This window comes from Ziziphus jujuba, chromosome 3 (assembly GCF_031755915.1).
Source record: "Ziziphus jujuba cultivar Dongzao chromosome 3, ASM3175591v1".
In the NCBI taxonomy this organism is placed as follows: domain Eukaryota; kingdom Viridiplantae; phylum Streptophyta; class Magnoliopsida; order Rosales; family Rhamnaceae; genus Ziziphus; species Ziziphus jujuba.
Window position 1 is genome coordinate 21,073,275 of NC_083381.1, and position 24,338 is coordinate 21,097,612.

A 24,338-nucleotide genomic window follows, 5' to 3' on the forward strand; every position below is an offset into this window, starting at 1 on the left:
CCAAAATTTATATCAATGATCCCCCTGTTTCTAAAGTAGTGTGTATTTGTCGAACCTCCAAAAAGCTGACGATATTTCCCCTGTTTTATATTTTACTACAATGTTAAAACGGTTAATAGCACACTTGCCTCATTACAACTATATATAATATGTTTATTTCACCCAAAAAATATATATATATATACATAATATTATTGAATTAAGATTTATATCTATTTCTTTTAAATTCCTAGATTTATATCAATGATCCTCTGTTTCTAACAATTTGAACTTTGATTTCTCCATTTGCTAGGCCTGAGTACAGGTTTATTGAAAAAATTGTTGAAGATATTTTATTGAAATTGTCTAAATACGTATCAGCAAATGATCATTTCAAGAGGCACTTGATTGGAATTGAAAAGCCTACGAAGGAAATTGAAGGATTGTTGTGCATTGGCTCAATGAATGTTCGCATCATAGGCCTTTATGGCATGGGGGGCATTGGAAAAACCACCCTTGCACGTGCTATATTTCAAACCTTCTATTGTCATTTCGAAAGTTGTTGCTTTCTTAACGATGTTAGAGAAGAATTTGAAAGACATGGAATAAATCATTTGAGAGAGAAACTTCTTTTTGAGCTGTTCAAAGATAAAACTTCTCTAAACATGGAATCAACTGCTATTCAAGACAGATGCCGCCGTACAAAGGTCCTTATTGTTTTAGATGATTTGAATGCAATATTACAATTAAACAGATTATTACCTAAAGGGTGTACCTTCGGTGATGGAAGTAGAATTATTGTCACAACCAGAGATGCCCAAGTGCTCAAGTTAAGGGCAGATGAACTTTACGAGGTTAAGAGGTTAAATGACTCTGACGCCCTTACGCTTTTTCGCTTGCATGCTTTTGGTCAAAATTCTGATCTTCCAGGGTATGAAGCTTTATCAAAAAGTGCAGCAGATTATGCACATGGCAATCCATTAGCTCTTGAAGTCTTGGGTTGTTCCCTTTACTCCAAAAGCATAAAAGTATGGGAAAGTGCATTGGATAAGTTGAAAACAGATCCAGACAGGACCATTCAAAAAGTGTTGAAAATAAGTTATGATGGATTAGATGACGAAGCAATCCAGGGCATATTTCTCGACATTGCATGCTTCTTCGATGGTGAAGTTGACAGAGAATATGTGGAAAGCATACTACACCGCAATGAGCAACATTCTGATGCAACAGCAGGAATCAGTGTTCTCATTGATAAATCCTTAATAATTGAATGCCAAAACAAATTGTCCATGCATGCTTTACTACGACAAATGGGTAAGGCTATTGTTTGTGATAAAAACAAAGAACCTGGAAAACGTAGTAGACTGTGGAATGCTAAAGATGTTAGCTATGTATTGGAAAGAAGTACGGTAAGTGCAAATTAGTTTAATACATTTACTTGTGTCTATAAATATTCAAGTTAATAAATTTTCTTTTATTATATATTGTGTCCTTATCCATAACATTGGGTTGATTTTTAGGGAACCTTTGAAGTTGAAGGTATATTATTGAATCTGTCTGAACTTAGAAAGGATGTAAAAGTGGAGCCTAAAGCATTCTCAAAGATGTACCATCTACGATTTCTTAGAATGCATTGTGACGACAGATTTTGCAATGGAGAAATATTCTACGAGAAAGTAGGATGGGGTCCATACAATAGAGAAGTGCGCCAACAAATATATCTTCCTTATGAAGGTTTAGAGTTTCCTTCTGATGAGCTGAGATATCTTCAGTGGGATTTATACCCTTTAAAAGATTTTCTATCAAATTTTAGTCCAGAAAATCTTGTTGAACTTGTCATGCGTGATAGCCAACTTGTGGAGCTACATTGGGATGAAAATCAGGTATGCATATATATATATATATATATATATATAGATATACTAAAAAACATGCCAAACCTCATCGTAAAAAATGCCCCTCACAGCAAGGAATATTGTCTAATGTGAAATACGTTTTTTATGGTGGGGGTCTGGCCATGGACGGACCTAGGTTAGGCAGAGGGGCATGTGCCCCCCTCAATTTTTCTATTTTTAATTTACTTATATAAAATTTATCTAATTTACAATTTAATCCTTTAAAATTAAGTGGTGTCCCCTTCAAAGTGTAAATCTCTTCTCCAAATTTGTCCCATTTTAACATTTTCCTTTCCAGAAGTTGAAATCTGTTAATCCAATCCAATATCCCATATTATCTCTTCTAAAAATGATATTATTTAACATGAATATTTATAAAAATTTCTTACCTTTAATAGAATTTTTATTTTATTAATTTTTGTTCACTATATTAGTTAAATTTTCATTTTTCTAATTTTATTTTGTATTAAAGTTCTTGTTAATAAGTTATAGACAATTAAAGTTTTAAATTTTAACTTTTTCAGTTCTTTTTTTTTTTTTTTTTTTTTTTTTGAAAGATCATTAAAAATTGCATTACTTGAAATAAAAAATACCAACAACTTGTTGGACAGTAGGACCCGTAGAAAGTTGTTCTACTTCCAACCCAGATTCATAAATAGGCCATGATAGAGAATGCTTAGCTAATATAATATATGAGTTGCCATATTAGCAGTCCTAGGAGTAAACAAAGAAACCAGAGTACTGACTTAGAAGAATTCTAATATCTGTTACAATAAAACACCCATCCCCTTATAATCACCTGTGTCATAAATTAATCGTATGGCTTCCTGAGAGTTATAAGCCAAACCACCACCAAAGAAGACAATATCATCAGTACAGGAACAAATTGCTTCTTTAATGCCAAGTAATTCCGTGACCAAAGGCGAATATAGAAGAGGAAACGGCTTAGCTAAAGCATATTGCATTCCCTTGACTGTCTCAAATAACAACACCAGTTGAATATGAAAAAAATTATAGACTACCCTACTTTTCATATAATATAAGTAGTTATATTATTGATATAATTTGCCCAAAAAACAATTATATTATTGATATATAATGATGCCCCTCTCAATATATTTTCTGGCTCCATCACTGGATCTGGCGTGTTTTTTAGCAAAATTATATATATGTTGTTGTATTAAATATGTAGTAGTGCTTAGGTCTTATAGTCTTTGTTTGTTTGTTTTTTTGTTGCAGCCCGTTGAGAAGTTGAAGAAGATGGATCTTAGTTATTCTGAGCACCTTATTCAAATACCAAACTTGTGTGGGGCTATAAATCTTGAAAGTATAAATCTTCAAGGGTGTATAAGTTTGGTTCAGATTCCTTCATGCTTTAAGAATCTGGACAAGCTTGAGCTACTAGATTTGAGTGATTGTGAGAATCTGAAAGATGGCATGGAAAATCTTCCATTGAATATAAGGAAGTTGAAATTGTGCAGGACAGCAATAGAAGTATTGCCCTCATCAGTTAGGTTTCTTTTGGGTCTATTAGATTTGGATATGAGTGGATGCAATAAACTGAAAGATGGGATAGAAAATCTTCCATCGAATTTAAAGGAGTTAAGACTCTGCGGGACAGCAATACAAGTAGTGCCATCAACAATTGGGTGTCTCATGGGTCTCTCACATTTAGATTTGTATAATTGCGAAAGACTTGAAAGTCTACCGGAAAGCATTTGGAAGTTGGAATCACTGGAATGGCTGGATCTTTCTAATTGCCCAAATCTGATCGAGCTTGAGGATTGTACAAGTTCATCTCTTCGATATTTGAAAATAAGTGGTTGTACGGGATTGAGATCAATAATTGCGCTTCCACCATCTTTAACTTGTTTGGATGCAAATAACTGCACATCGCTGGAGGAAATATCAAGTTGGTGGACCCCAACCGTACAAGATTATGACCCCCAAGTTCAACATCGAAATAATAAAAGTGAAGGGGAAATTTATAATTTTCAGCAATGTCTAAAATTGGGTCACGACACATGTATCAACGTTATTGCTGATGGTGCACGCCGTAGAATTTTCTCTGCTCAGGATGTATGTATATATATTTATATTTATATTTGTTTCTCTCTCTCCGTAAAATATATATCTAATTTATGCTCTGCGCCTTGATTAATTTATCATCCATGTGGTACAGGATATTTCATATCTGGAAATGGTGTACCCAGGAAATGTAATCCCACAGTGGTTCAGCCATCGAGCTCGTGGGGAATCATTTATCCAGCTTTCTCGAAATTGGCTTAATACTGATGATTCCCGCTTCAAATTTGTCTTTGGCGCTGTTTTTGCGTTTAAAATTTCTGGGCCAGAAACTAAAATCCGATTCAGATTCAATTTCAAGACCAGCATGGACAGTAGTGTCGGCGGTTCTTTCAATTATGAAGATGTTTGCACGCTTCAAGTAAATAACAGCTCAGATCATGTCTTAATTAGGTATGCGACTATCGATTTGAGGCATGTATTTGGGGTAAACTGGTTCTCTGTTTGTAGAATGGTCACCGAGGCTTCTTTCCATGTGTTTATGGAGGTAGAAAAAAAAGGCAATTGGAAGATCAAAAATCATGGGCTCGAGGTAAATACGTGAGGTGAAAGCAGTTTAATTTTAGTATTGTTTTTTCCCTATCTAATTGTGTGGAATGAATTTCTTTATGTTAAGTATTAGTCAGTGATAGTGACAATTTGTTAAATATTTAAGTTCACTATAAAGTTAAGGAAGAAAAAAAAAAAAAAAGAAAAAAAAAAGGAGAGGATATAAATACCAAATTGAATACAACTTCAAATTGTATTTGTTTTTGTTTTTTGTTTTTTATTTTTTTCTTGTCTTCAAATTTATAGTTGTTTAAAATGTTTTAACAACCTATAATTGTTATTAGTTAACACAAGATGTAAGCAGATTACACATTATTAGATAGAAAAAACTAAACAATAAAAACCAAAAACTAATCATGTTAACAAAAGACACCTTAATTAACTTATTTTTCTTTATTTTAAAGTTAATACATGCCCAAGTTTGGCTATAACCACCAAAACATGCCCAAGTTTGGCTATAACCACCAAAACATAGTTCCTTTTATATGACATTTCACCCAATTTTAGCTGCCATCCTATGTTTTACTGATCCGACTAAATTGGACGAAATCTTTGTTCATGATCAACCTACATAGACTTATATCATATGCGTTCATTGTCCAATTTTCATGCACTAATAGGCACCTATTAGTGATACCGAATATAAGGAGACCATGGACTTCCAAGATCATGAACAAGAGAAGATCTCTCTGCTTGACTGTGAATTTGCTATGCTTAATTATTTATGCACTCAAAAGTTTTACTTTGCTTGTATTTGCAGGTTATACACTGCCCTGCTTCATTAGGTTTGCGGTTTAGGGACTTGGCTGCTTCACCATCATCAGCTTCTACTTATCAATATAAGTATGACGTGTATATCAGTTCCAGAAGTGTGGACAGCCGTTATTGTTTTATTGAACCTCTTTGTCGAGCTTTGGGCGAGCATATCAGGATCTGCAAACATGACGAAAACCCAATAAGTGTCCATAAGATTCCAAAAATTATGGACACCATTAAGGAATCTAAGATTTGCATGATAGTTTTCTCCAACAACTTTGCTTCTTTGACATGGCGTTTGGATGAGGTGGTTCGCATACTTGATTGCAAGAGAGATTGGAAAGATACCGTAATACCCATTTTTTATGGCATAGATCCATCCATTGTACGCAAACAGGTTGGGAGATATGCGCAAGCATTTAATAAACATGAACAGCATTTCAAGGACACCATGGACAAGGTGCAGCGATGGAGGGATGCTCTCAAGGAAGTGACCAATCTCAGCGGCTATGATTCAAAGGATTTTGGGTAAATTTCAACCTTATTGAATTTATAAAATGTATATTGTAAATTGTCACTTATTTGCTTAAGAGACTAAATAACAGAGTTTAACGTATTGTCAAATCATGCTAAAATATTATAAATCCATCCCTTAATTAACCATACTAGATGATATTTTCCCTTTTATATTTTTTATTAAAAAAATGTGATGGAAATCACAATTAATAGCACTATTTCTTTCTTAATCTTTAGGAAAGTGCAATGTTATAAAATACTGAATACTAATTTAAATCATCTGATCAATAAATGCCTAATTATTTATTTCTTTTAAATATACACCTAAATTTATATCAATGATCCTCCGTTTCTTTTGCCTCCATTTACCCAAAAAAAAGGATCCTCTGTTTCTAATAATTGTATTTGATGATTTCTTATTAATTTGGTAGGGACAAATACCAGTTGATTGGTCGAATTGTTGGAGATGTCTTGGCGAAGGTGTTTACAAGCTTATCAATAAATTATTCGAAGCTGGGCTTGGTTGGAATTCAAATTCGGATCACAAAAATTGAAGGATTATTAGGCAATATTGGCTCAATGGATGTTCGTACTATTGGTCTTTATGGAATTAGGGGTATTGGAAAGACCACCCTTGCTATGGCTGTATTTCTAAAGTTATACCGTCATTTCTCATGGCATTGCTTTCTTTGCAATGTTAGAGAAGAATTTCATTTGAGAGAGAAACTTGTTTCTGAATTGTTCAAGGAAACATACAATCCAAGCATGCAATGGCCAAGTATTCAAGACAGACTCCGACATACAAAGGTCCTTATTGTCTTGGATGATTTGGATGATGCGACATCCCAATTTGACAACTTATTATCTATGTGCGAGTTTGGTAATGGAAGTAGAATCATTGTAACTTCTAGAGATATGCAGGTGCTTAAGACAGTGACTGATCAAGTTTATGAGGTTGAGAGGTTAAATGATTTTGAAGCTCTTGAACTCTTCCACTTGCATGCTTTTAAGCAAAATTCTGGTATTGCAAGAGATTATGCTACATTATCAGAAAAAATGGCAAATTACACCGATGGTAATCCATTAGCTCTTAAAGTCTTGGGTTCTTCTCTTAGCTCCAAGACCATAAGAGATTGGGAAAGTGCATTGGAGGAGCTGCAAAGTGAACCAAACAAAGACATTGAAAAAGTATTGAGAATAAGTTTGACCAATAGGGGAAAAAGACAAAAAAGGCTACACAGCCATCCAGGATGCATTTCTTGACATTGCATGCTATTTTTCATGGTGAAGTTGATAGAGAATTTGTTGAAAGCATAATAGGTCGAGGTGGTGCTTTCAAAAAAAATAAGTGATCTTATAAGTGATGTTATTGATAAGTGCTTAACAATTGCAGGTCAAAATGGAATGTCCATGCATTCTTTGATACGATAGATGGGTCAGGCTATTGTTTGTGATGAAGGCAAAGAACACCCGGAAATCGTACTAGGTTGTGGAAGGCTAAGGAAACTGTGACAAAAGATTTGGTTGGAAAAGCATACTGTTAAGGAAACTAGGATTGTCTAGGCCGAACAAAAAGGAATTGCGCAAAATTATATATCGTCCTCCTGAAGGTCTTGAATCATTTGATTCTAATAGGCTAAGATATTTTTAGTGGGATTCATACCTTTTTAAAGATTTGCCGTCAGATTTCAGGGTAGAGAATGTTGTTGAACTTGTAATGCGTGAGAGCCAACTAATGGAGCTATAATGGGATGAGGACCAGGTATATGTTATATATGCTAAACTTAATTTAGTTTTTTATGTACAAATCTAATACATCATGTTGTATTAGATGTGTATATATATATATATATATATATAGATCTAATCGTTTTATTTTATTCTTTTTTGGTTTGTTGCAGGTCCATCTGAAGTTAAAGAAGTTGGATCTTAGATATTCTGAGTACCTTATTCAATTACCAAACTTGAGTGGGGCTATAAATCTTGAACGTATAAATCTTGAGGGTTGCAAAAGTTTGGTTGAAATTCCTTCATTTTTTAAGGATCTCAACAAGCTTAAGTATCTAAATCTGAGTGATTGCGTCAAGCTGGAAGATGGCATAGAAAACATTCCATTGAGTATAAGGGATTTAAAATTGCGTTGGACAGCAATTATAAGTCCACCGGAAAGCATTTGGAAGATGAAATATCTCAAGGAGCTGGATCTTTCTCATTGCCAAAAGCTGGAAAAGCTTCCAGAAATCCCGGAGGATTGTACAAATTCATCTCTTGGATAGTTGAATATAACTGGTTGTGGGAGATTGAAAACAATACCAGAGCTTCCACCATGTTCATCTAATATCGATGCAGTGTGTTGCAGCTCACTGGAGACAATATCACGTTGGACTTGGAGGACTCCAACTGCAAAAGAAGAAAGACGTTACGTTTATAATTTAGCCTTTGTCTGAAATTGGATAGCAACTCAGGCAACCCCGAAATTGCTGATCACAGGGGAACTTTGGTTGCTCAGGATGTAGATGTAAAAGGAAAAAGACATTACATTTATAATTTTAGCCGTTATCTAAAATTGGATAACAACTCAAGCAACCAAGTGAATTGTTGATCGCACTAGAACTTTGATTGCGCAGGATCTGGATGTATGTATTATATACTAATATATTTCCCTCTCCCTCTCCCCGTATATATATATATATATATATTCATTTTCTATAAGTGTATTATATATAATCAGGTAGCAATTAGACAACAAAATTAGCTGTCCAATATCATTTTCTATAAGTGTATTATATATAATCAGGTAGCAATTAGACAACAAAATTAGCTGTCCAATATCGTCCAATAGAATATTATCATATATATATATATATATATGCTCTACCTAGTTTATGAACTGGATCATTTCTGCACTGACTTGATTAATTTATTTTCTATGTGGTACAGGATATTTCAAATCTTGAAACAGTGTATCCAGGAGATGAGATTCCAGAGTGGTTCAGCCATAAAACGGATCGTGGGAACTCATCCGATATCCAGCTTCCTCCAAATTGGTTTAATGTTAATGACTCCCGCTTTGATTTTATCTTTTACATTGTTTTGTGTATAGTTGTTCTACAAAAGCTGAGACCCGATTCAAATTAAATTTGAAAACCAACAACATTAACAGTGATGATGACCGTGTTTATAATTATGATGGTTGTTGGTTGCCTCATATTGGAAGTAAAGATGAAGATCACGTCTTAATTAGGTGCAAGGGGTCGGTTTGGAACGTGCATTTGGGGCAAAGTGGTCCTTTATTTGTAGCAACTTCACCTAAGTTTTCTATCCGTGTGTTTATCGAGGAAGAAGATGTGAAATGGGAGATCAAAAAGTGTTGGTTTAAATTGTTAAATGGGCGGAGTGGAAGTAAAAGACGGTTGGATGAGGATCCTAACATCAAACTCCAAGAAGATAAATTAATTGAAAGTAAATGAAAATCATACATTCTATTGGTATATTTATTTGGCTTCTTTTTTTTGTTTGAGCTGCATGGTTTAGAAGTCATAAAATTCCACTCTCAAATATTGAGCTGTCACTGATTATTCTTAATCTTGGAACACGGCGGACAGTTAGTTTTGAATTGGATGATTTATTTAGATTAATCTGGTTAGTCATGCATGCTCTTGTCAACCTACTCTCATTCTCTGTTTCTGGTGGTAAAGCTTTATCAGTAAATTGATATGATTTTGTTTTGCTTGTTGTCATTGAACAGATTATGTGAAGTTCATTGAAAAACTTCAGCAGACCAAACACATCGATGGCTCCTATTTTAGTTTAGGATTTTCAAGAGGATATGGAAATGCAAATTTATGTAATATCTATGCTATTGTACAAGTAGAAAATTCATGTGCTGCTTTTGTTGTCATTTTTGTTTTTGGCTATTTTAACGGAGTTGGGAGAACACATATTGCATCTCAATGCTTTCTTATACTATTTAATGGCCATATATACATTTGTTCTAGTTTTTGCTGTGGTGCTTATTGTTTATGCCGAGGTTGCATTTTTCCTTTTATATTTCAAAGTAGGGAATTAAAGGGTCTTTAAAAGTTTGACCTGGCATTTTGCATCCATATATCTGTTGCATGTAGTTTATTTTATTTTCTGAAAGCATTTATATATATGTCCACATATTAGAAGAACTACGTATTTGTGTGTTGCTATGAAGAGTAAGAAAACTGACTAAGGCCTATAACTGATGTATCATTGTCATACTTCAAAAATATATATGAAAGGAAAATTAAACAAGGTTCATAGACAAAATAACATTATTGCTATATAAAATTTTCAAAATTGTGTTAATTTGACTTGTTTCATTGCAAAAACTTATATTGTTGCAGTTAATATTTATTTGATAGAATGTTAAAGTTCAAGCGTTAGAAGTTGGAACAAGGTGTAGGAAAAATGTTTTCAATTATGACTGTGTCCTCATGAGCAGTTCAAATAATAATGATTACCAGTGATAACCTTCTATCTTCTATCTGGACCCCTTGCTCAAGTTTGAATATGGCTATTTGCATCTTACTTACACTACTCTCTTGTCCCTCTAATCTTCTCAATGACACCATCAAGATAGTTCTAATGATTGATTCTCCTCTAAATGCAGTCAAGAAACTATAATTGCAAAGTGTACAAGCTTAATATATTAATAATTATATGAAAAATTATTAAGGAGATAGATCTTTTAACAATTACTTTTCATATTTCACACTTCAAAATGAAAAAGAGAAATATACTAATAATTTTCAATTATCTAAGAGTTCTATAAGTATACAGATGATATTTATGAACTATAATATAATTTTAATGATTGTTTTATCTTAATTAATAATCAATTTATCATATATATATATATAATTTATATTTTTATCAATAATAATTTATTTATGATCGTTACTATTTACTATAAATTAAATAAATTAAGAGAAATATAATATCTATTTAATATTTTTGTAATTTTTATAATTAATTTGATAATTAATTATTTAAATAAGCTAATATTAAAATTTCAACAAAAATTTTTATTTTTTAAAATAGATTTCCATTATTTTTTTAAAATTTTTATCAATACTCGATATTTTTTAATATTTTCATGAAAATTTTCATATTTTAAATTTTTGATATTTCTATTGATATCGAACTTTTGAACATTGGTGCTAAAAAGAATAAGAAAACCGACTGAGTCCTTCAATTGGTGTATGAGTGTCATGCTCTTTAAAAGTCTAAATGAAAAGAAAATGAATATAAAAGTTCATAGGCAAAATAACATAATTGCTACGTAAAATTTTCAAAATGTGTTAATTTGACTTGTTCCATTGCCAAGCTTATAATTTTGTATTTAATATCTATATTATATATAAAAGTTTGACTGTCAGTAAATTATTATTATTATTATTTTACATGTTATCAATAGATTTAGTTGGTTTCCTTTCAAAAGTTATAAAAGAAGTGTAATAATAATTTATTTATTTAGGTTTATTTTTCTAATATTTTTTACAATTACTTCTTAAATATTAATTAATTACCATTTATGTAGATATTTTATTATTTTTAAAAATATATTATCTTAACCAAGTGAAAGATATGATAACAAATTATGAAAAAATATTTTCCACAAAAAAACAAAATATTAATAAATTAAGAAAAAATTACACAGATAAAGAAAACTACATCATATAATTTACCAAACAAACTACCTTATACACAATATTGACATTAAACACCCACAAGTTAGTTAATCAGTAATTTGAAATTTTAAAATTTAAAATTTGAGAGTGTTGGCATATATAAATTTTTTATTTCTGTAAATTGTGAAATTAATTATCTATATTGAATGCCTATTAATTTATAATTTAAAATTTTCGATATAAGGCTCTTTAAATTTTAAAATTTAAAAACTTGACTCATATAAATTATTTATGGACATTATTTACCAATAATAAATAGTTTATTATGGACAATTTCAATATAAACCTATTCAAATTTTAAATTGTATATATTATTACAATAAGTAATTAATATAGACAATTAAAAAAGTTCAGATTAAAATATCAATTATGATATTGAGATGTTAAATTTAAAATTTTAAAATTTTCACCTAAACAAATATTATTAATCTCAAAGTTTGAAAAACAATATTTTTAACCAAGTAAAAATTAAGAATATAAATTACCTACAGACATTCTCCAATTAATAAATAAAAAAAATTCAATTACTTTATAAATATTGATTAAGTACCATTTATGTTTCGTTAATATTACAATTGATAATTGAACTGTATTAAATTTTATTTGGGTTTTTAAATATGGAAAAAAAATAAACATAAAGATAGCCAACTATTTAAGGCATATTGATCCAAAATACCTAAATTATGATTTGTTTTTCCCCTAAATACCCAGATTATGAATTTTAAATAGTAGTAGTAAATTTGAGAATTGATTGTGGAATTAAAAGAGTCTGAATAAAGATATTTTTAATTTTTGGAAGGTAATAAATGAATCTGAATAAGGTAAATAATATTCTTTTGAAATAATAATAATTTTTTTTGGAGTAAATGAGGCTTGAATAAGTCTAATTATTTAGTTTATTTTGAAAATAAATAATTTTTTTCCTTAAATGAATGAGGGCATAAATAAGGATAGGTTTATAATATTCAGATTAAAAAGGATGATAACTATACATGATTATTTTTCAAATTGATTCAAAGGATAAAGGAAATAATTTTTTATTTGGAATAATGGCTAGATTTTAGGTACAAGAGAAAGTTTGCATTTATTATTTAAAGTAATATTTGTGTTCCTATCTAGTTTCAGAGGTCTTCATCTATTAAATAGGTAACAGAGTAGTCATCTTTAAACTCTCAATCAATCAAATATACAATTATTGAATAATATTTACTTCTTAATTTTAATTTTTATTATAATATTTTTTATTTAATTTTTACAAAATTACAGAACAATGTCAATGAAAATTATAAAAACTATCAATGGTCTTTAGTTTTTACTCATAACAAATAATATAATTAATTAATTAATTTGATTTGATTTGAATATAATTGTTGTTGTATTAGCAAAACTATATATATGTTGTTGTATTAAATATGTAGTAGTGCTTAATTATTATTGTCTTTGTTTGTTTGTTTGTTTGTTTGTTGCAGCCCGTTGAGAAGTTGAAGAAGATGGATCTTAGTTATTCTGAGCACCTTATTCAAACACTAATGTGTAGGGCTATAAATCTTGAAAGTATAAATCTTCAAGGGTGTATAAGTTTGGTTCAGATTCCTTTATGCTTTAAGAATCTGGACAAGCTTGAGCTATTAGATTTGAGTGATTGTGAGAATCTGAAAGATGGCATGGAAAATCTTCCATTGAATATAAGGGAGTTGAAATTGTGTAGGACAGCAATAGAAGTATTGCCCTTACGAGTTAGGTCTCTTTCGGGTCTATTAGATTTGGATATGAGTGGATGCAATAAACTGAAAGATGGGATAGAAAATCTTCCATCGAATTTAAAGGAGTTAAGACTCTGCGGGACAGCAATACAAGTAGTGCCATCAACAATTGGGTGTCTCATGGGTCTCTCACATTTAGATTTGTATAATTGCGAAAGACTTGAAAGTCTACCGGAAAGCATTTGGAAGTTGGAATCACTGGAATGGCTGGATCTTTCTAATTGCCCAAATCTGATCGAGCTTGAGGATTGTACAAGTTCATCTCTTCGATATTTGAAAATAAGTGGTTGTACGGGATTGAGATCAATAATTGCGCTTCCACCATCTTTAACTTGTTTGGATGCAAATAACTGCACATCACTGGAGGAAATATCAAGTTGGTGGACCCCAACCGTACAAGATTATGACCCCCAAGTTCAACATCAAAATAATAAAAGTGAAGAGGAAATTTATAATTTTAAGCAATGCCTAAAATTGGGTCACGACACATGTATCAACGTTATTGAGGATGGTGCACGCCGTAGAATTTTGTCCGCTCTGGATGTATATTTATATTTATATTTGTTTCTCTCTCTCCGTAAGATATAAATCTAATTTATGCTCTGCGCCTTGATTAATTTATCATCCATGTGGTACAGGATATTTCATATCTGGAAATGGTGTACCCAGGAAATGCAGTCCCACTGTGGTTCGAGTGTCGAGCTTATGGGAAATCATTTATCCAGCTTCCTCCAAATTGGATTAATACTGATGATTCCCGCTTCAAATTTGTCTTTGGCGCTGTTTTTGCGTTTGAAATTTCTGGGCCAGAAACTAAAATCCGATTCAGATTCAATTTCACGACCAGCATGGACAGTAGTGTCGGCGGTTCTTTCAATTATGAAGATGTTTGCACGCTTCAAGTAAATAACAGCTCAGATCATGTCTTAATTAGGTATGCGACTATCGATTTGAGGCATGTATTTGGGGTAAACTGGTCCTCTGTTTGTAGAATGGTCACCGGGGTTTCTTTCCATGTGTTTATGGAGGAAGAAAAAAAAGGCAATTGGATGATCAAAAATTGTGGGCTCGAGGTAAATACGTGGGTTGAAAGCAGTTTAATTTTAGTATATATATATATATATATATTTTTCCCTACCTAATTGTGTGGAATGAATTTGTTTATGTTAAGTATTAGTTAGTGATAATTATAATTTGTTAAATATTTAAGTTCACTATAAAGTTGAGGAAAAAAAAAAAAGATATAAATACCAAATTGAACACAATTTCAAATTGTATTGGTTTTTGTTTTTTATTTTTTATTTTTTTTTATTTTCTTCAAATTTATAGTTGTTTAAAATGCTTAACCAGCTATAATTGTGATTAGTTAACTAAACAACAAAACCAAAAACTAATCATGTTATCAAAAGACACCTTAATTAACTTGTTTTTCTTTATTTTAAAGTTAATACATGCCCTAGTTTGGCTATAACCGCCAATCCTTTTATATGACATTTCACACAATTTTAGCTGCCATCCTATGTTTTGCTTATCCGACTAAATTAGACGAAATCTTTGTTCAGGATCCGCCTACATAGACTTATATCATATGCGTTCATTGTCCAATTTTCATGCACTAATAGGCACCCATTAGTGATACCGAATATAAGGAGATCATGGACTTCCAAGATCTTGAACAAGAGAAGATCTCTCTCCTTGACTGTGAATTTGCCATGCTCAATTATTTATGCACTCAAAAGTTTTAGTTTGCTTGTGTTTGCAGGTTATGAACTTCACTGCTTCATGGGATTTGCGGTTACGGGACTTGTCTGCTTCACTATCCTCATCTTCTACTCGTCAAAAAAAGTATGACGTGTTTCTCAGTTTGGGAGGTTTTGAACGTGTTTATCATACTTTGTCTCGAGCGTATCCGGATCTTCAAACATGATGGAAACCTAGAAAGTGGCCATGAGATTTTAGAAATTATGGACACCATTAAGGAATCTAAGATTTGCATGATAGTTTTCTCCAGAGACTTTGCTTCTTCAACATGGTGTTTGGATGACGTGGTTCGCATACTTGATTGCAAGAGAGATTGGGAAGATATCATAATACCCATTTTTTATGGCATAGGACCATCCATTGTATGCAAACAGGATGGAAGTTATGCGGAAGCATTTAATAAACATGAACAACATTTCAAGGACAATATGGACAAGGTGCAGCGATGGAGGGATGCTCTCAAGGAAGTGGCCAATCTCAGCGGCTATGATTCAAAGGATTTTTGGTAAATTTCTATCTTATTGAATTTATAATATCTATATTGTAAATTGTCACTTATTTGCTTAAGAGACTAAATAACGGAGTTTAATGTATTATCAAATCATGCGAAAATATTATAAATCCATCCTTAATTAACCATATTAGATTATATTTTCCCTTTTATATTTTTTATTAAAAAAAAGTGATGGAAATCACAATTAATAGCACTATTTCTTTCTTAATCTTTCAGTAAGTGAAATATTATAAAATACTGAATAGTAATTTTAATAATCTGATCAATAAATACCTAATTATTTATTTCTTTTAAATATACACCTAAATTTATATCAATGATCCTCTGTTTCTTTTGCCCCCATTTACCGGAAAAAAAACGATCCTCTGTTTCTAATAATTGTATTTGATGATTTCTTATTAATTTGATAGGGACGACTCCAGTTTAATTTATCACATTGTTTTAGATGTCTCGCTGAAATTGTTAACAAGCTTATCAACGTGTTACTTCAAGCTGGGCTTTGTTGGAATTCAAATTCGGATCAAAAAAATTGACGGATTATTAGGCAATATTGGCTCAATGGATGTTCGTTCTATTGGTCTTTATGGAATGGGGGGTATTGGAAAGACAACCCTTGCTATGGCTGTATTTCTAAAGTTATACAATCATTTCGAAGGGCATTGCTTTCTTTGCAATGTTATAGAAGAATTTCACTTGAGAGAGAGACTTGTTTTTGAATTGTTAAAGGAAACATGCAATCCAAGCATGGAATGGCCAAGTATTCAAGACAGACTCTAACGCACAAAGGTCCTTATTGTCTTGGATGATGCGACATCCCAATTTGGCAACTTATTATCTATGTGCGAGTTTGGTAATGGAAGTAGAATCATTGTAAAGTCCAGAGATGTGCAGGTGCTTAAGGCAGTGACTGATCAAGTTTATGAGGTTGAGAGGTTAAATGATTTTGAAGCTCTTGAACTCTTCCACTTGCATGCTTTTAAGCAAAATTCTGGTATTGCAAGAGATTATGCTACATTATCAGAAAAAATGGCAAATTACACCGATGGTAATCCATTAGCTCTTAAAGTCTTGGGTTCTTCTCTTAGCTTCAAGACCATAAGAGATTGGGAAAGTGCATTGGAGGAGCTGCAAAGTGAACCAAACAAAGACATTGAAAAAGTATTGAGAATAAGTTTGACCAATAGGGGAAAAAGACAAAAAAGGCTACACAGCCATCCAGGATGCATTTCTTGACATTGCATGCTATTTTTCATGGTGAAGTTGATAGAGAATTTGTTGAAAGCATAATAGGTCTAGGTGGTGCTTTTAAAAAAAATAAGTGATCTTATAAGTGATGTTATTGATAAGTGCTTAACAATTGAAGGTCAAAATGGAATGTCCATGCATTCTTTGATACGATAGATGGGTCAGGCTATTGTTTGTGATGAAGGCAAAGAACACCCGGAAATCGTACTAGGCCGTGGAAGGCTAAGGAAACTGTGACAAAAGATTTGGTTGGAAAAGCATACTATTAAGGAAACTAGGATTGTCTAGGCCGAACAAAAAGGAATCGCACAAAATTTTTAGTGGGATTCATACCTTTTTAAAGATTTTCCATCAGATTTCAGGGTAGAGAATGTTGTTGAACTTGTAATGGTGTGAGAGCCAACCAATGGAGCTAAAATGGGATGAGGACCAGGTATATATTATATATGCTAAACTTAGTTAATTTTTTTATGTACAAATCTAATATATGTTGTATTAGATGTGTATATATATATATAGATCTAATCATTTTATTTTATTCTTTTTTGGTTTGTTGCAGGTCCCTCTGAAGTTAAAGAAGTTGGATCTTAAATATTCTGAGCACCTTATTCAATTACCAAACATGAGTGGGGGCTATAAATCTTGAAGATTGCAAAAGTTTGATTGAAATTCCTTCATTTTTTAGGGGTCTCCACAAGCTTAAGTATCTAAATCTGAGTGATTGCGACAAGCTGGAAGATGGCATAGAAAACCTTCCATTGAGTATAAGGGATTTAAAATTGCATTGGACAGCAATTACAAGTCTACCGGAAAGCATTTGGAAGATGAAATATCTCAAGGAGCTGGATCTTTCTCATTGCCAAAAGCTGGAAAAGCTTCCAGAAATCCCGGAGGATTGTACAAGTTCATCTCTTGGATATTTGAATATAACTTGTTGTGGGAGATTGAAAACAATACCAGAGCTTCCACCATGTTTATCTCATATCGATGCAGGGTGTTGCACCTCACTGGAGACAATATCACGTTGGACTTGGAGGACTCCAACTGCAAAAGAAGAAAAATGTTACGTTTATAATTTTAGCCTTTGTCTAAAATTGGATAGCAATTTAGGCAGCGATGAAATTGCTTATCACAGGGGAACTTTGGTTGCTCAAGATGTAGATGTAAAAGGTAAAAGACATTACATTTATAGTTTTAGCCGTTATCTAAAATTGGATAGCAAATCATGCAACCAGGTAATTGCTGATCGCAGTAGAACTTTGATTGCTCAGGATCTGGATGTATGTATTATATACTAATATATTTCCCTCTCCCTCTCCCCGTATATATACATATATATACATATATATATATATATATATTCGTTTTCTATAAAGTGTATTATATATAATCAGGTGACAATTAGACAACAAAATTAGCTGTCCAATATCATCCAATAGAATATTATCATATATGCTCTACCTAGTTTATGAACTGGATCATTTCTGTACTGACTTGATTAATTTATTTTCTATGTGGTACAGGATATTTCATATATTGAAACGGTGTATCCAGGAGATGAGATTCCTGAGTGGTTCAGCCATAAAACAGATCGTGGGAACTCAATCGATATCCAGCTTCCTCTCCCGCTTTGATTTTATCTTTTATGATGGTGGTTGTTGCCTCATATTGGAAGTAAAGATGAAGATCACGTCTTAATTAGGTGCAACGGGTTGGTTTGGAATGTGCATTTGGGGCAAAGTGGTCCTCTATTTGTAGCAACTTCACCTAAGTTTCTATCTGTGTGTTTATCGATGAAGAAGATGTCAAATGGAGATAAAAAAGTGTTGGTTTAAATTGTTAAATGGGCGGGGTGGAAGTAAAAGACGGTTGGATGATGATCCTAACATCAAACTCCAAGAAGATAAATTAATTGAAAGTAAATGAAAATCATGCATTCTATGATAAATTAATTGAAAGTAAATTGGTATATTTATTTGGCTTCTTTTTTTATGTTTTGAGCTGCATGGTTTAGAAGTCATAAAATTTCCACTCTCAAATATTGAACTGTCACTGATTATTCTTTATTTCGTATAATGTTTTCCAGAAGAAGAATCTTGGAACACGGCGGACAGTTAGTTTTGAATTGGATGATTTATTTAGATTAATCTGGTTAGTCATGCATGCTCCTGTCAACCTACCCTTTATCAGTAAATTGATATGATTTTGCTTTGCTTGTTGTCATTGAACAGATTTTGTGAAGTTCATAGAAAAACTTCAGCAGACCAAACACATGGATGGCTCCTGTTTTAGTTTAGGATTCTCAAGAGGATATGGAAATGCAAATTTATGTAATATCTATGCTATTGTACAAGTAGAAAATTCGTGTGCTGCTTTTGTTTTCATTTTTGTTTTGGCTATTTTAACGGAGTTGGGAGAACACATACTGCATCTCAATGCTTTCTTATACAATGTAATATCCATATATACATTTGTTCTAGTTTTTCCTGTGGTGCTTATTGCTTATGCTGAGGTTGCATTTTTCCTTTTATATTTCAAAGTAGGGAATTAAATGGTCTTTAAAAGTTTGACATGGCATTTTGCATCCATATATGTGTTGCATGTAGTTTATTTTATTTTCTGAAATCATTTATATATATGTCCACATATTGGAAGAACTATATATTTGTGTGTTGCTATGAAGAGTAAGAAAACTAACCAAGGCTTATAACTGATGTATCAGTGTCATACTCTTCAAAAATATATATGAAAGGAAAATTAAGCAAAGGTTCATAGACAAAATAACATTATTGCTACATAAAATTTTCAAAAATGTGTTAATTTGACTTGTTTCATTGCAAGAAATTATATTGTTGTATTTAATATTTATTTGATAGAATATTAAAGTTCAAGCGTTAGAAGTTGGAACAAGATGTAGGAGAAATGTTTTCAATTATGACTTCGTGTCCTCATGAGTAGTTCAAATAATAATGATTACCAATGATAACCTTCTATCTTCTATCTGGACCCCTTGCTCAAGTTTGAATATGGCTAATTGCATACACTGCTCTCTTGTCCCTCTAATCTTCTCAATGGCACCATCAAGATAGTTCTAATGATTGATCTCCTCTAAATACAGTCAAGAAACTATAATTGCAAAGCGTGCAAGGTTGACAAGGTTATGAATCAACTGGATAAGAGCATCCTCAGCCTGCAATTGAAAACCCCCCAAAAAAAAAAAAAAAAGATAAGTCCTACTTGCTACAAACTAAAACCACAAAGTGTGTAAAGCTTTTGAGGAGGTTGATTTTTAGTCTCAAAGTCATTGATGTAATTGTAAGACAACTGTATTGTATCATCCCCAGCCTGCAATTGAAAAGGAAAAAATATATATATATACATATATGTAATGTCAGATTCAAATAGGAGGAAAAGACAATATAAAGATAAATCCTACTTGCCACTTTATATGTCAAAAACAAGGTGAGAACAGTATTATGCATAATTTAGCAACAGAAGAGAAATGCAATTAATAGAGATCAATTCTAAGCAAAGAAGTTTATATTTGCACTCCCTTTAAATCATTTGCAAGCCTAAGAATTCTTAGATGCACTAGCAAGTGCATCAAAGATGCAGTCATCAATTTGCCCGGGAGGCCACAATTACCACGAGCAAACATACTAATGATGAGGAATGCATTTTGGCTATGCTACTAATGCTTGTACTTTCACTGCTATTCTGCCCCAAAAATCGATGATATCGATGAGATTGATATTCAAATATTTCTTCTTAGAATGTATATATTTGACCCCATAAGCGGGACCACCACAGAGATCCAGAAACTTGTTCATGAATACCATCAATATCTACTGGAGGGGTAGCAATGAAAGCCATAATAAATACAGAGTTGCGGTCAATAAGGTAGGGATCAGAAGCAGATTATGTTATGCTACATTGCATTTTACACTACCAGTGAATTATACTTTTGTATCCCAAGGCTGACTTTTGAAAGATTTTCTAGTTACACTGTGTCTCTCATTTATGGTCCCATCATCCCAGCAATACTTGAGAAAGTAGTCCAGAAAATCGTTGATTCCTAGTTGAAAAAAACAGTGTGCAAGTTCCAATCAAAAGTATGCAATGTGAACGGTACCATATATTTGTTGAAACCTTTAGAAAGAGTTATTACACACATACCTTGCAATAATCCATGAATGCAGAAAAAAAGACATCAGACTTGTACTGCCTTGAAGTAAATTTGGTCCATAACACAATTGGTGAGAAAAATTTTAAGACTCACTTCGCTTGTAATCTTTCCTCCCCAGAGTAAAAGCCGCATGAAATCTGTGATTAGTCAAACATGCCATAAATTTCATAAAGGGCCGAAACAAACATAAAGAAATTACAAGATCAGGGTTAATATTCAATGTGTCGATATTTAAGCCATTGAAGTAATTTCCTCATATATTTAACTCCAATAGTCATTAAACCTTTATATAATTTTTCATTGCAATCTCTTTGACTCAATATCATTGTGCATAGAGATTCCTGTTTGAGTAAACATTGATTACACAATACAACATTGGTCAAGCTCACAACGATTATATAATTAGTTTCCACTGCATTTCTGGAAAGTCTTAAAGATTCTGCAGAATATCCACCTAAGGAAGCATATTTCTCACTTAAGGTGAAAGCGTATACCATTCAACAAAAATGGCTTCAGAAAATGATTTAAAAATAAATGAGCAGCAAAAAGGGTTCCAAAATTTAGAGAAAGAAGAAAGCTTACAGCAAAGTTTAAGCAAAGCCAATCATCATAGAAAGTGAGAGAGACAAATTCCATGCTGAAACAAAGACAAAACAATTAGGAGCTATATGAAAAGGCAAGAAAGATGATCAATGTGAAACTGGAAGACCAAATTAACAATAGTGTAAATACCAATCTTCATCATTCAGTAAAAACAGAACATAGCAGAACCCATTTGTCAAAAATGGGTTTGGTTAAAAAAAAAAAAAAAGGGAACTATATTAATCTACATTCATATCTCTAGCTCCTGTTTCCTATCCATTTCTGTGTGGTCTGCAATAGGTTCACATTTACTGCTTCCCCCTTGATCCCTCAACCCAAAGATAGAACTGACCTTGGCTTAAGGTGATAGCTCTACCAAAACAAATAAACAAACTGCACCTAAATGTCCTGTACGTAAACGTTCTATCTAGTTTGAAGATTATTTATCTATCTCTGTCTATCACAAGTACAATTATTCAATCGCACTCTCACTCTCTCTATCTCCATCTATGTCATACTGATACATCTATCTGATAAAGAAGGAAAAGACCCCAAAGAAAAAACCAAAAAAAAAAAAAAAGAAAATGGAAGGCAGGGTTTTGAGGCTGACTTGCACGCCACCCACACCATTACTGTTACGAAAAATAAAATAAAACAATAGTAATAGAAGAATAAAATAGAACACACAGATTTATATGGAAAATCCTTGACGGGAAAAAACCATAGGCAAAGAGAGGCAAACTTTTATTAATGAAGATTGGTACAAAAGGTGAGCAAAATAGAGTGATTAAAACCCTAAAAAATACAACAGAAAAAAAAAACCCCGAAAAATATATATATATTAGTGGTGGGCTACGGTCTCGTGCCTATCGGCCCTTGACCTCCGTTACCACCATAGAGCCCATTTTTTTTTTCTCTCAAAATAGATTTTATCAAATGGGTCGCACCGTGAGCTTTTCGGATCGAGTCAATAAGAATTCGAGTCATCGACTCTAACAATCTCTACCTTGACACGAATTCCATATAAGGAATAAAACACACAAAACTCCAATCTTCGATAACAATTGCCATCCTTTTCCACACAAAACCAAAGCTTAGCAACGAACACCAACCAAGTCCAAGCAATGCTCAAACTTAGCTACTGGAAGTGTCTTAGTCATCATGTCAGCAGGATTATCATGAGTACTCACCTTGCAAATAGTAATATCACCACAAGCAATAACATCAAGCATAAAATGATACTGAACATCTATATGCTTTGTCCTCTCATGAAACATTTGATCTTTCGTGAGAAAGATTGCACTCTGACTATCACAAAATACTGTGGTAATTTGCAAATCATCACCAAGCTCACCAAATAATCCTTTCAACCAAATAGCTTCCTTACAAGCTTCAGTAATAGCCATGTACTCTGCCTCAGTAGTTGACAACGCAACTGTATTCTGCAAAGTAGCTTTCCAACTAATAGCATAGCCACCAATAGTAAACACATACCCAGTGAGAGATCTTCTTTTATCCAAGTCTCCAGCAAAATCAGAATCTACATACCCAATGACTCCATCTCTAGTCCTCCTAAACTGCAAACAAACATCAGAAGAGCCACGCAAGTATCTAAAATCCACTGAATTGCTTTCCAATGTTCTTTACTAGGGTTTGCCATGTATCTACTAACCGCACTAACTGCATATCCCAAATCTGGACGTGAACAAACCATAGCATACATGAGAGATCCCACTGCACTAGAATATGGAATTTGAGACATATAATCAACATCATCATCTGATTGTGGAGATAAAGCAGATGAAAGCCTGAAATGAGCTGCTAATGGTGTACTAACAGGTTTGGCATTCTGCATATTGAACCTAATAAGTATTTTCTCAATATATCCTTTCTGACTTAGATACAATCTGCCTGCCTATCTATCTCTAAGAATCTCCATTCCTAGAATCTTCTTTGCCGCTCCCAAATCTTTCATCTCAAACTCTCTACTAAGTTGGGCTTTAACCTTTCTTATCTCTCTCTTATCCTTGGCTGCTATTAGCATATCATCCACATACAAAAGTAAACAAACGACCCATCATCACTCCTCCTAAAATTAACACAACTATCATAATTGCATTTCTTAAAACCATTAAAGATCATAAATGAGTCGAACCTCTTGTACCATTGCCTGAGAGACTGTTTCGGACCATAAAGGGACTTTTTCAACAAGCACATATAGTCCTCTTTACCTGAAGCTATAAAGCCCTCTGGTTGTTGCATGTAGATGTCCTCCTCAAGCTTACCATGTAAAAATGCTGTCTTCACATCTAACTGCTCAAGCTCAAAATCAAGCAAAGCCACAATACCCAGCAACGCTCTAATTGAACTATGCTTTACAACTGGTGAAAACACATCTGTAAAGTCAACACCTGGAATTTGACTATAACCCTTTGCAACTAGTCTTGCCTTATATCTGGCTTCTTCAACTCCAGGTATCCCTTCCTTTCTTTTGAACACCCATTTGCAATGAACAACTTTCTTACCCATGGGCGATCTTACCAACTCCCATGTGCCATTCTTATGTAGAGACTCTATCTCCTCCTGCATAGCAATCAACCACCTATCAGAATCATCACAACTAGCTACCTCTGAATAAGTAGAAGGCTCTTCATTTGAATCAATACTCTCTGCTACATTCAAGGCATAGGCAACCAAATCAGCCTCAGCATATCTCTGTGGAGGTCTAACATCTCTTCTAGGCCTATCCTTAGCGATCGAATACTGTGGTGCTAGAGGTGGTGATGT

The 24,338-nt window shown here is 32.9% G+C and overlaps 1 protein-coding gene and 1 long non-coding RNA gene across 3 annotated transcripts in view; both read left to right on the forward strand.

Moving 5' to 3' along the window:
- Nucleotides 1-24,338, forward strand: part of LOC132803227 (uncharacterized) — a 99,939-nt gene that overhangs the window by 65,986 nt on the left and 9,615 nt on the right. The window lies entirely within an intron of this gene.
- The window catches only part of LOC107422468 (TMV resistance protein N), a 91,281-nt gene that overhangs the window by 1,105 nt on the left and 65,838 nt on the right, over nucleotides 1-24,338 (forward strand). Inside the window, exons 3-11 of one of the 2 annotated variants that reach the window (XM_060815577.1) lie at nucleotides 293-1,388; nucleotides 1,500-1,862; nucleotides 3,114-3,953; nucleotides 4,057-4,491; nucleotides 5,269-5,792; nucleotides 6,212-7,542; nucleotides 7,682-8,416; nucleotides 8,721-9,242; nucleotides 9,529-9,803. In XM_060815577.1, the coding sequence (XP_060671560.1) occupies nucleotides 293-1,388; nucleotides 1,500-1,862; nucleotides 3,114-3,953; nucleotides 4,057-4,491; nucleotides 5,269-5,792; nucleotides 6,212-7,043 (4,090 nt within the window). In that variant the 3' untranslated portion in view covers nucleotides 7,044-7,542; nucleotides 7,682-8,416; nucleotides 8,721-9,242; nucleotides 9,529-9,803. Of the gene's footprint in view, nucleotides 1-292; nucleotides 1,389-1,499; nucleotides 1,863-3,113; nucleotides 3,954-4,056; nucleotides 4,492-5,268; nucleotides 5,793-6,211; nucleotides 7,543-7,681; nucleotides 8,417-8,720; nucleotides 9,423-9,528; nucleotides 9,804-24,338 lie in introns of those variants that run through there. The other variant, XM_060815576.1, reaches the window with a different exon arrangement.